Source organism: Sinocyclocheilus anshuiensis, unplaced genomic scaffold (assembly GCF_001515605.1).
Source record: "Sinocyclocheilus anshuiensis isolate Anshui unplaced genomic scaffold, SAMN03320099.WGS_v1.1 scaffold1463, whole genome shotgun sequence".
Lineage (NCBI taxonomy): Eukaryota > Metazoa > Chordata > Actinopteri > Cypriniformes > Cyprinidae > Sinocyclocheilus > Sinocyclocheilus anshuiensis.
Window position 1 is genome coordinate 782,209 of NW_015536784.1, and position 13,535 is coordinate 795,743.

At 34.4% G+C, this 13,535-nt stretch overlaps 1 protein-coding gene across 2 annotated transcripts in view; it reads left to right on the forward strand.

The window, feature by feature from the left end:
- LOC107655572 (anaphase-promoting complex subunit 1) overlaps positions 1-13,535 on the forward strand; it is a 71,835-nt gene that overhangs the window by 7,872 nt on the left and 50,428 nt on the right. For both annotated transcript variants that reach the window (XM_016443099.1, XM_016443106.1), the window contains exons 12-16: positions 1,359-1,424; positions 2,889-3,026; positions 4,726-4,866; positions 6,924-6,984; positions 12,838-13,025. In XM_016443099.1, the coding sequence (XP_016298585.1) occupies positions 1,359-1,424; positions 2,889-3,026; positions 4,726-4,866; positions 6,924-6,984; positions 12,838-13,025 (594 nt within the window). The remainder of the gene's footprint in view (positions 1-1,358; positions 1,425-2,888; positions 3,027-4,725; positions 4,867-6,923; positions 6,985-12,837; positions 13,026-13,535) is intronic.

Sequence of the window (13,535 nt, forward strand, 5' to 3'; positions counted from 1 at the left end):
TGACAAACCCACAAGCCTCCGTTTTGTATAAAAGAACACCTTTGACAATATTTGTGTACTAACATTTTTTTAAATATATTTTTGTATTATTTACTCCCTTTCATATTATGACTCCCCTGCTTCTATTGCACATTTGATGGCATTTTTTTATGTTCTTAAATTTGAATGCCAAAATGTGATTGAAATTTAAACTGCACAATTATTGCGGTATCTCAAATAATTGCGATTAGATCGAATAATCATGATCAGATGTTTAATCAATGATCGTGACAGACCTAGGCATTGCACTCGAAAATGGCGTTGGATCTAAATGCAATCTTGCAGTTGATTGTAAGAAAGGCGCAGGGTTTAACAGACTAAATGATTGGTCTGGTATACGTCACTGGTGAGGTTTTGTTTTACCAAAAGATCAACAATTTTAATTACAAGGTCAAAAAAAGTAACAATAAAACAAATAGGGATGTAATGATTCACTAAACTCACGATGCGATTCACGATACTGATTTATTTGATTTTCTTACGATTTTATTTAAACAAAGACAAATTATAAATGAAAAGGTGTCCTTTTATTAATTCTCAGACAAAATGCTGTACATTTCTGAAATATGTCAAATAATTAAATTAAACTGAAATTTTAAAACAAATCCCAAATCAAATAAATAATACAAATAAAATGAATCTCTTAATATAAACAAACTAAGGCTTTGCCTTTGCTCTTTTCATATAAAATTAGAGGCAACCAGTGCATTTTAATCAAACAAAGATGCTGCATATATGTAACATGAGCAGTTTTTGATTTAAATGAGATTGTACAGTTTTTAAATCTGAAGAAAAATGTTGATAAATAGAATTGGCTCGGGGTACATCGTTACATCCCTGAAAAACAAACACATAGATGTAACGTTCACAAAAAGATGATTAATATGCATTTAAAATAGATAGGGTGAATTTTCATTTCATGCTGACCTTAGTGAACATGACCTTATAGCTTCGTAATACACTTTTCTGCTATTATTGTGCATATTTCATCTGTACTATTTAGAAGTTAAGTTATTCAAAGTTGAACCATGTTGCTTATTGGTATATGTTAACTTATAGCCAAACAGCCTCTTTTAACCATTCAATAAATTGTAAAATTGTAAAATCAATGAAAAATGGGTTGCAAATGATGTTTCCATGTGGAGTCACATTTCAAATCCATTGTGATCAGATCTTGCTGCTTTTATCATAATGAGGAATTTACACCATTTAAATAATCGTGACATTTGTAAATCTTGAACGTAAGCTATAAGTGTCATCCTCTTTTTCTCCACTGTCTTCATCAAGGCCTAAATTTCACACTCTTCATTTTTTGAAAGGACATTCATACCATGCTGGTGCTTGAGGCCAATGGAAGTCTGGTCTTGTACACAGGAGTCACACGGGTGAGGCTTGATTTCATCTGCGATTTTCACCTCTGAAGTGACATTATTAGTGGCCTAAATAATTTTTCTGACTATGCAGCATGTCTGCCATGCGTAGTTCTCTTTTGTTAAAAAAGCCAAAGGCATCTGTGCATTACAATTTGCACTCAAAGCCTAGTGCTGAGTCTAATACATCATCTCATTCCATCATGTTCCCCACCAATCACTAGAGATTTGAAAATTGGTTCCAGGTGAGTCACTCATATCTGGATGAGAGACTGTCATTAGTGCTGGAGAGAATGCAGGGATTCTTTACAGACACGCAGGCATATCTGTTTATACTATTAGATTCATATAGTTTATTAATGTCATAAGATGGTACTTACAGATGTGTGCATGATTGATGTATAAAAAGCCTTTTTCTCTGCAGCACTGATGATGCTGTGTGTTTCAGATGTGGATGACTCGCCTCGAACCAGTTTTCTAGTTCTAGTTCTCTAGGGATTGGTTGAAAATATGATTGATCAATGTGACCTATCCCACATAATATAAAGGCTCCATCCGAATGCTATCCAATATTATTTGTCTTATAGAGTATGCTATTTGTCATATATAATATAAAAATAGTGATTTTTTAAAAATAAAATAGCTTTTCCCAATTTCCTACTTCAGATGTTATTACTATCTATCTGTCTCTCTGTCTCTCTGTCTGTCTGTCTGTCTGTCTATCTATCGTTCTGTCTGTCTGTCTTCTAATGTGTGTATATATATATATATATATATATATATAATATAATATATTACATATATTGTAATTATATACAAAATAATTTAATCATAATACCTTTACTAAGTATTATTAGTGAAATTAATGTATTTAAATGTGTATTTATATTTAATAATACTAACACTAATATATATATATATACAGTGGGTACGGAATATAATAATAGTAATAACAATAATAGCAATTTTTGTTAAAATAATGATTAATAGTAGTCGTAGTAGTAAAATTATGTGTAAATTATTTAAATCTGTTCATATTTTTATTAGATCATATTTTTGTTATATATTTAATATTTTATGTATATTGCAAGGAAATAGCAACCTCACAAGTGTTCGTTTTTAGACATTCACACATACCTTATATGAAATAAATAAATATACACATAGAAACTTAAAAAAAGCTAAAATATGGACTAACTCACTGACCCTTGTTGAAAAAGAACACAAATTTGACACAAATTAATTTTTTGTTTTATTCTTATTCTGGATCCTATTTGGGTTTAGTATCTTTAAGCGAATGCTAACACACTGATATACATACACTAACAGCGAGACACTTTTGTCCTGTAGTAGCATGTCCCAATACTTACATAAAGAGAATTAATTTTCCCATCACTTACAAAGTAATTCAGCTTTAAGCCTTTGGTAACACAAAACCATCATGTTTTAAGCTAATAATCATGGTTGTTTTGCTTCCAGGTCAGCAAAGTATTTATCCCAGGCCTTCTGTCTCCTACCTTCAGTGTGCAAAACCACCAGCCGCAGTTAAGCACCCCTCTGGAGAACATCAGCACCCCCGCCAGGGCCACAGTTCAGCATATGAGCCGACTGGAGGAGGTACTATAATGTGCTTATAGCGGGATTGTGTGCATTATATTGTAGCCAATTAGTGAAAGACTAATTGAGTCATGTGTGTAAGACAAGACAACATTCTTTGAGAGGACTCTTGACATTGTGTCCTAATGCTATTGGCCATCCGCTTAGTTCTTACAGATGGATCGATATCAGTATTAAATCACAGTAATATGGCCAGCTCTCTTCTTAAACAACAAAAACTACTTGGCTCTCGACTGGTTTGGATAATCTAATTTTGTGAAACAGAGATCAAGTAGCCCATATGATTGATAGTATGCTTAATAAATTATTAATCGTACCCAATATGAGTGCATTTATGGATATTGTGTTAGAAGAGAAGTGCTTTTTAGAGCCACCATTTAACATGAAGTATTGCACTACTGATAAAAGCTTCTCTAGTCCCCGCAAATGTCCCCTAAGTCACAAACAGTATTTTATTCACTTCAAATCCCGAGAACTACATTAAGGGAAGATGATGTACTTGTGTGGACAAACACATTTCAATCACAGTTTGTTTATTTTTTTTTATGATGGTAATTTACTACCAGTAATAATTAAGAGAGCCACAAATATCTTTTTTAACAATATTTTTAAGCTTTCCATGCCTTTTTCGCCCAGAGGAGAACTCGTGCCCTGACTGAGCCTGTTTTCGCCCAAGTTTTTTTCTCCATTTCTGTCACATGATGGAGTTTGATTCCTTGCCACTGTGGCCTTTGGCTTGCTTAGTTGGGGATTAAAAGACACATAAAGGTATAGTTAACCCAAAAATGAAAATTTGCTGAAAATATACTTATTCTCAGGCCAACCAAGATGTAGATGAGTTTGTTTCTTCATCAGAACATGGAAGCAACGGTTTAATGTTAAAACGTCTTAGTGATGGATTTGTTCATTACAAACACACAGCTTTTCATTTCACAAGACATTAACTGATGGACTGGAGTGGTGTGGATGTTTGTGATGTTTTTATCAGCTGTTTGGACTCTCATTCTGACGGCACCCATTCACTGCAGAGGATTGGTGAGCAAGTGATGCAATGACACATTTCTCCAAATCTGTTCTGATGAACAAACATCTACATCTTGCATATCCTGAGTGGTTACATTTTCAGCAAATTTTCATTTTCGGGGGTAATTCCTTTAATATTCAGTAATATCATTGATTTGACCACATGAGAACAAAACTTGTTTAATAATAACACTTTTGTCTTCAGCACAGCTGCTTTATAGCTGAATCAAATTTATTCATAATTGACTAATTCTGCTACATCAACACTGTGATTGAACTGGCTTGAGCTGAATATTCACAATACTTTCTTCACTTGAGCTGCGTATTACTGAATTGAACTGGTTTTGTAATGAAAGTACTTTACACGGTAATTGAACTGACTTGAGCTGAATAATCACACTTTTGTCTTGTTAGAGCATCTTTATGGCAGAATTCAGATTTGCCTCGTATTTGGTGAAGTTTGCATCATTAATTCGGTTATTGTTCCTGTTAAGCTGCTTTGAAACAGTTTCTATTGTATAAAGCACTATATAAATAAAGGTGACTTGCTTGACCTTTTTGATAGAGACGTGAATGCTAAAAGGTTATAGAAGGGATGAGCATTAACATCCCTGAACTTGAGCATGCAACATCTTGCATGACTGTTTAATGGTGTTGTGTTTCTGTGTGCTGTCAGGTTGGCATGCCGTCTCCGGTGTTGGAGGTGCGTAGCTCGACACAGCACCACGAGTCATCCTGGCTGGAAGACACTCCGTTCCAGCAGGCTGCACCTCACATCCACACCTTCAGAGACCCTGTCAGCAACAGAGTCACGCTGGTCAGTGCAGCTAAAAATTCCCATGAAACTGCTGTCTTAAATATTTAATGCACACTTCTAAGCCAAACCAGACATTTAAAACCTTAATGTCACGATGAATTAAACATTATTAGGTTAAAAAAATGCACGGATAAATTGTTCACACTAAGATCTATAACGTGTATATATAAAAAAAAAAAAAATTAGGGTGAATTTTCATTTCATTTTGACAGGCTGACACTTCAGTACTTTTGATAATTAATAAATATTGGCTGAGACTAGGGCTGCACGATAAATCGCATGCGATATTTAACGCGCATCTTGTCAGTAAAGCCGGTTCTGTAATCAGCGGTAAATCTCCATCACCTGCGGGCTTTCACATTGAGCAGCATTAACTACACAGAGCCGTTGTTCACTGACGAGCTGCGTAAAAAATTGCGGGAATATGAACGTGGTTTTGCGCAGCTCGTCAGTGAACAACGGCTCTGTGTAGTTAATGCTGCTCAATGTGAAAGCACGCACGTGATGGAGATTTACCGCTGATTACAGAACTGATGACATGCGATTTATCGTGCAGCCCTAGCTGAGACTGATATAATTACCAGTGTATTTTGGATCTCTACTATACAATACACAATGAAGTTGTTTAGGCACATTATTACTGTCTTGGTTACAATATATGTTTACTGTAAAAAGTGAGTTTAATTTTTAACTGTAAAATACTGTACAAATAAAAACCTTATTATAGTAGTTACCTTACTATATATGGTAAAAACTGTAAATAAATTAGCCATTTTATATAACTTTACAGTAAATACTATTACATTTAATACTAATTTAATATTAATACTATTAAGTTTTGGAGGTGAAAAAGAAACAATTACTCTATAATTAAAAAAAATAAATAAAAAGGTAAATTCCCAGAATTCTCTGTGTGACACTTTACATTTGATGGTTTTTCATTAAAATAACTGTTTGTTCCAAGTTTTTCCTATTGGTTATGTAAGTTAGGGTTTTATGTTGCATCTCATGTTGTAAAATTAATCTTTATTGTATTATTTTGTGTTTGAGTGCATGAGATTCATCATGTGGTCTTCTCATTACCACCTGTGTTTTAGTACAAAACAGATTTTAGTGCATTAGTAGGTTGGTATAACTTATCAGTTGCTGAAATGTAGCTGCAGTTTTTTTATGGTCGAGTTTTGGCAACCACAGCTGCCGTTTTTTTTTTTCTTTTTTTTTTTTTCCTCATGGATTTTTTTATGGACAGTTTATTCACTGACATGCGCCATTTGTTCAACGAATATCTGTCAGTATATTTTGGAAGAATTAGTCTTTTGTTAAACAGCCAAGTGGGCTCGGTTTTTCGTCCAATGCCAGTAATCTCAAAATGCCCACATATTTGGATGAATCTACCTGGTTCACTTGATATATCACTGTCTGGACATAAATGTGGCAGCTGCTTTTTAAATGCATTTTCAAAATGTCAAACAGGGTCAAGATGCTTGCGTTTGTGTTTGTACTGACCACTGCTGCTAAAGGCAGGAGCTAGTAATTGCTTTTGTCGTACAGTGGCCGGCTGTAATTGAGGGCTGCCACAGTAACAGGACATGACCGAAATGCCGTGGCGTCTCAGACATGTGCACCAGGAGCCTGTCACTGTTTTGACAAGACTCAATAAGGTCTGGTCCCCTGCAGTCAGCCCCTCTGCATTGTCATGTCCCACTGAACGACATGTCCTACCAGAAGAAATCCCCTCGCAGGCCTGTCAAAGCAATCTCACCACGTCCAACTTATGTGGGATGATAAGCTTGACTGAGACAGGGTTTTAAAAATAGCCAGCGTCTAAAGTTTGTTTTCATCCAGGTCATTGTCGAATGCCTGCTGGAATTTTGCTGCATGTAATTGTTCTTTTGTTTTCGATTTATTTCAGCAAAGGGAACAACAATAGCCTGGTTGAATTTGACCAGATATAAATAGCAACATGACGCCGGTTGGTTCGGACTCTTTTTGATGCGATAGCATTGCTAATTTAGTATGTGGCGCTAATATCCGCCTCTCACTTTTCTTTTGTTCAGGAATTGAGCTCCGGTTCCATGTTAAGAATCACCATTCCTGAGGTGGCCACTTCAGAGCTGGGTAAGAGAAAACAGTAGCATAAATACAGTCCAACCGAGTGATGCATCAGTTCCAATGCAGCACAGAGCTGAGTCACAAGCTGTTTATGAGTTTGCCGGTCAAAACACTCATTTTGACACTCCTAGTGTCAGTTTTCAGTTTTAATTTTTTTGTCTTTTCATGAAAATATCCTCTACATTTAGTCACTATTTGGTAACATTTAAGGTTTCATTTGTTAACTACATTGGTTAACATGAACAATACTTCTACAGCATTCATCTTAATGTTAATTTCTGTATTTACTAATATATTTTAAATCAATAAACCAATAAATAGCATAATTAAATTGTAAAACAATAAATAAATCTAATATAATAAATAAGTATCATGTCAGCAGTCAATTAATTTTAGTTAATGCACTGTGAGCTAACATGATGAACAATTAATAAATAATGGTATGTATTTATTTTAAGTAACATTTAACAGTGATGCTTTAAAAAGATATTGCTCATTGTCAGTTTATGTAAGCTAATGCATTATCTAATGTTAACAAATTAGACCTTATTATGTAAAGTGTTATTGAATATTTTATCATGTCATATTCCTTCATTATAAACTATTATTGGATTATTATTATTTTCTAGAAAAACTTTTGTTAGTGCATTGTTGCAATATAATTTTTTTCTTGTCATATTTCCGTCAACGGTATAAGAAGTGTTAAATAAAAATTTGAAGGAATTTTACATTTTAATGGAATAGTTCACCTCATAATGAAAATTTGCCTCACCCTCAGGCCATCCATGATATAGATGAGTTTTTTCTTTTTCAAAACAGATTTGGAGAAATGTAGCATTGCATCACTCGCTCACCAATGGATCCTCTGCAGTGAATGGGTGCCGTCAGAATGAGAGTCCAAACAGCTGATAAAAACAGAATAATCCACAAGTAATCTACACCACTCCAGTCCATCAGTTAACTTCTTATGAAGTGAAATTCTGCGTGTTTGTAAGAAACAAATACATCATAAAGAAGTTTTAACTTTAAAACATCATTTCTGGACAAAACAGGAGACTGTAATCCTTGTCACTTCACAAGGCATTAACTGATGGACTGGAGTGGTGTGGATTACTCGTGGATGATTGTGATGTTTTTATCAGCTGTTTGGACTCTCATTCTGACGGCACCCATTCACTGCAGAGGATCCATTGGTGAGCAAGTGATGTAATGCTACATTTCTCCAAATCTGATGAAGAAACAAACTCACCTACATCTTGGCTGGCATGAGGGTGAGTACATTTTCAGTAAATGGAAAATTTTGGATGATCTATTTATTTAATTGTTGTCTTTTTAGTCTTGTCTTTGTTATAGTACAAAATCTTTGGCCATATTAACACTGCCGTTTTTGTAGCTGTTTTGTAGTTATTTTGTAAAACTCAGATCCTGATTTTTTTTTGGCATATATTTTGTGCCCAAGGATCTGCCTCTAATGAATGCAGTTACGCTTTACTGTGAAGTAAAACTGTGAGTCATTCCTGACACTTTCTACATTTAGACATTTGACCTTTTCTAATGTGTTTGCCAGTAATATTCCAGGAAGTGTAGATTATACATGCTTTGGGTTTGTTCATGTCATTAGAGCTGTTTGCTATTAGTTTTGCTGTTGATTTATACGGTTTCAGTTTTAACCACCTAGCAACCACCCAAAGCATGCTAGCGTCATGGCAATGACTTTGAATGGACAAACACCGAACGCATCCCAACTGTGGGTGCAGACTTCCCTGTGGTGGATTCATTTAGTTTTTCTTGGCCTTTTGTTTTTAACTTATTGCGTGCGACATCTACCCATCCGGCATTCTTTACAATTTTCTCAATTAATGCCAGCTTCCTGTTAATAAGTGCTTTAGTTTGAAAGTGGTGGGCTTTGTACTGCTAATAAAGTGGCATTTTACTCAGCTCCATCCTGACCTTTCTCTGTTTGTTTGCTAATTAAGCTTCAGGCAGAGTCATTGAGAGTGTGGTGGTGTGATGCTGAACGATATCAAATGAAATAAAAGAAGTGGAAAATGCCATTTTACATATTCCCGTTTAATTCTCTTTAATTCTCGTTTAGTTGTGAAGAAAAGCTAATTTTACTAATTTCACTGGTATTCTATCCAGTGAAGATTTCACACTGTAGATAACTGTAGATACTCTATCGTTGAATGTGGTTGCTGATATTTACACTGATTTCCCAAGAACTCGTGACAAGTCAGGAATGAACCGATTCTTTAGCATTTTAAATGGCCAAGCGTATTCACAACTGTGGCTGTACTGCAGATTTATGAAACAGCAAAGTAGCTCCGAGATGCATAACTGACCTCCGAGATGTGACTTGTGTCTCTCCTCAACAATCTACGTGATCTGAGCATGTGGGACAAATTATGTGCTGAATTTTAAAGGGGTCATATGATGTTGCTAAAAAGAACATTATTTTGTGTATTTGGTGTAATGAAATGTGTTTATGCGGTTTAAGGTAAAAAAAACCACATTATTTTCCACATATTGTACATTATTGTTTCTCCGCGCCTAAACGTAAAACCATGTCTGCATTCGTGATCGGAGAATTGACAAACAACAAGCCTACTCTACACTGCTCAAAACTCGCATTTGAATCATCAGTGGCAGATCCTTTAAATATGAAAACGTACTTACAGTCTGTGTCTCCACAACATGAATGCGGCGGCGGCAGCAACAATAAAGTTACGCCTTCTTTCTTTGCGAGAACATTTGTGCGGCGTTATGCAAATCTTCCCACATCGTGACGTAGACATGTGGGGGGGCGTGTTAGAACGAGCCGTTTTAGGAGGGCGTGGACGAGTCTTAACTTTTAGAAAGAATATTTCTTTGGGTTTGAGACTTTAGTCTTTGCAACTTTAGGGATCTTATCTATTCACAAACTGCTTGTAACACTCCAAAGAGAAAGGAAAACTTGAAATCGCATCATATGACCCCTTTAAAACTTTGGAATAGGGGTTTGTTTAAATTACTAACCCAAAGTATGAGGAATATTAATATTCTTGCATGTCTTGGCAAAAGACCACAACCTTTTTTCCCTCACTTAAATATGGAAGCCCACTTTAAAAAAAGGTAATTACAACTTTATCACACAATTCTGACTTCTTGCATTCCGAGTTTAGTTTTCTCTCACAATTTTTAATTATCTCGCATTTCTGACTTTTTATTCTCAGAATTGTGAGGTTATATCTTGCAATTCAGAGTTGATAACACAATTCCTGCTTTATCTCTAGCAGTTCCGAGTATGCATCTCACAATTCTGAATAATTAACAGAATATTCATTTTGTGAATGTAATGTATGATTTTATTCATCGAAAGGAATACAAAATGGAATGTATCAAAACAGTTCTTGAATGAAACATGCATTTTCTGATATAGAGACATCCTTTCTTCCACAAAACTAGGCGTCCCTTAAAAGAGATATTAACTAAGAATTCAGAGAAAAAAGTCAGAATTGTAAGATGCAAACTGAAAATTGCTAGAGATGAAGTCAGAATTGTGTGTCATAAACTCGCAATTTGGAGAGAAAAAAATGTCTGAATTGTGAGATATTAACTTAAAATTGCAAGACAAAGTCGGAATTGTATATTATAAACGATAAATTCTTAGAGAGTCTGATTGGTAAGATTTTAACTCAAAATTGCAAGATATAAATTCAAAATGATGTGATATAAACTCAGAATAACGAGAAATAAAGTCAAAATTGTATATTATTAGCTCAAAATTCTGAGGAAAAAGTCTGAAATATGAGATGTTAACTCAGTTGTCAGATACAAACTCAGAATAGTGATAAATAAAGTCAGAATTGTATATTATAAACTCACAATTCTGAGGAAAAAGTCTGAAATATGAGATGTCAACTCAAAATTGTCAGATGCAAACTCATAATAGTGAGAAATAAAGTCAAAATTGTATATTATAAACTCACAATTCTGACAAAAAACGTGAAGTGTGGCATATAAACTCAAAATTGCGACAAAATGAAATCAGAATTGCTAGATAAAAAGTCGCAGTGGCCTTCCTTTTTTTATTCTGTGGAGGAAACGGGCTTCCATGCTTCATTATTCAAATCATGTTGAACATTGAATATCAAATCACTAAACTAAAAAGCTATTTCCCATTATTCATTTTGCTTTTGTGTTTTTAACACATTTTTAGATTTTTTTTCAAATTTAGGAATTATGGTTAAATAGCAAGGCTATTTACATCAAGGTTCAAAAAAGTCCTACACTTTCTCTACATCATTTCATCTTGCTGCAGAAATCCAATCAAACAAGACCCAATCAAACCCCATGCATCGCTCCACCCTCGCATCTCAACATCCTCTTCCTCTGTATCGGGTCACGCAGTCAAACACTTTGGCTAACAGTCATCTGTAAACCCTCTCAAGTGTAGTGTCCCGTCCCTGCGATCTCCACCCCCTCGCTCAGATGTGCGTTCCAGCTCCGGCTGTGTGCTTTGAAGGGGCAGCCCCCTCCGTGTGCACTCTTCTATAGGATCACCTCCGTGTGCAACCTTCTTCTTCAGTATCTTCACCTACACTTTTATTTTTGACCTACACACGTGGGGGTGGGAGATATGAGCTAAAAATGATGTTATGTTTAATGTTAATCTAATAATATGGTATTAATTCATCAGAGATCGGTGGTGACAGCTGACTAAATAACATGTATTAGTGATGTTTGCTAAGGCAATTATTACATTCTATATGGTTTTGTGAATGTAATATTTGATTTTGTGCATAAGTATGAATACGAAAAGAACATTGCTTGACTGAAACATGCATTTCGTGATGCAAACAGATCCTTTTGTCCACAAAATTAGGCACCCATTAAAAGAGATACAGTGTTAAAAAGCTAGAATTGTGAAATTTTAACTCAAAAATTTGCGAGATACAAACTGGGAATTGTGAGAGATGTGTTAACTCGCAATTCTGAGAAAAAAAGTATGAATTGTGAGATGTTAACTCATAATTGTGAGAAATAAACTCAGAATTGCAAGAAATAAAATTAGAATTGTGTATTATAAACTCTGTTTAAACTAAATTCTGAGAAAAAAAGTCAGAATTACGAGATTTAAATATTTGTGCTCCAGACATCAATGATTCAGAAAAAATAAAATTTGAATAGTGAGATTTTACCTCGAAATGGCAAAAAATTGCGAGAGATAAAATGAGAATTGTGTGTTAAAAACTCATAATTCCATGGAAACAAGTCTGAATTGGGATATCTTCTCTCAAAATTGTGATATATAATATAAATATAAATAATATAATATAAATTCAGAAAAATGAGAAAAAATGTGAGAATTGTGTATTATAAACGAACAATTCTGAGGGAAAAAATCTGAAATGCGAGATGTTGGCTCAAAATTGTGAGATTGTGAGAAATAAAGTCTGAATTGTCTTATAAACTTTGAGAGAATTGTGAGAGAAGCTTGGAAATTGAAACTCAGAATTGTGGATTTTAAACTCAAAATTCTGAGAAAAAAAAATTGCGAGAAATAAAATTTAATTTAAAAGAAAAAAAGTCTGAATTCTGTATTATAAACTTGCAATTCTGAATTACAAGAGATAAATATCTGTACTCTTGACATGAATGATTCCTCCTATTTGTTTAGCTCTTTAAAGAGAGGTGTGCTATTATTTACTAGGTGATTTTTGCCCAGTGAGTGATAAAATGAGTTGAACAGTCACATAGACTCATAAGGAGGCACTTAAGTCTAATCTAGAGACTGAAATGTTCCAGAAAGCGCCCACTCCTTAACATTGTGTCAGTGACTTTTGTTATTAACACCTCATCTTTCTTTTACTCCCTCAGTCAAGCGTTGCCTGCAGGCCATCAGGCTTATTTTACCCAAGGACACTGCCATGAAAGTGCTGGTCAAGTGGTACAACAGTTACAACGCCCCTGGAGGTCCCAGCATGCACCTGGAGTGGAACCTGTTTGTTACATGCCTAATGACAATGATGGGTTACAACACCGAACGACTGACGTGGACACGCAATGTGAGCGTCTCTTTAGTTTGACCTCTGTGTCAGTCTTTGTGTTGGGTAACCTTGAGCCTGTGCTGGCGCACAAGGATCGATCAAGCAATTAACGGAATTAAAATTTTACATTTACATGACAAAATGTTTTAAAATCAGATGTCTCCGGTAAGCACAGAAAACAATTTACTACACATTAAAACTTCTACAAATGTTAATTTTCTACAAGTTAAATTGCAATTATTGATTTAACCATATATTTCCTAGTACAATTAATTTCTGATTTAAAATATTTTTTGTAATTCTATTTTTTTCATATTTATTTATCAAAATAAAATACTTGTATTTAAATGAAACTTTTATCAAAACAAGACTTTATTAGATGCTATTAAGATTATTAAAAACTATAAGAAACTTTATTTTAAAAAAGTATTTATTCAAAATTGTTTTAAAATCAATTCATTAATTTAATACACATTAAAACTTTTGTACAAATTACATTTTTATAACCATATTTGCTCAGTCATTCAA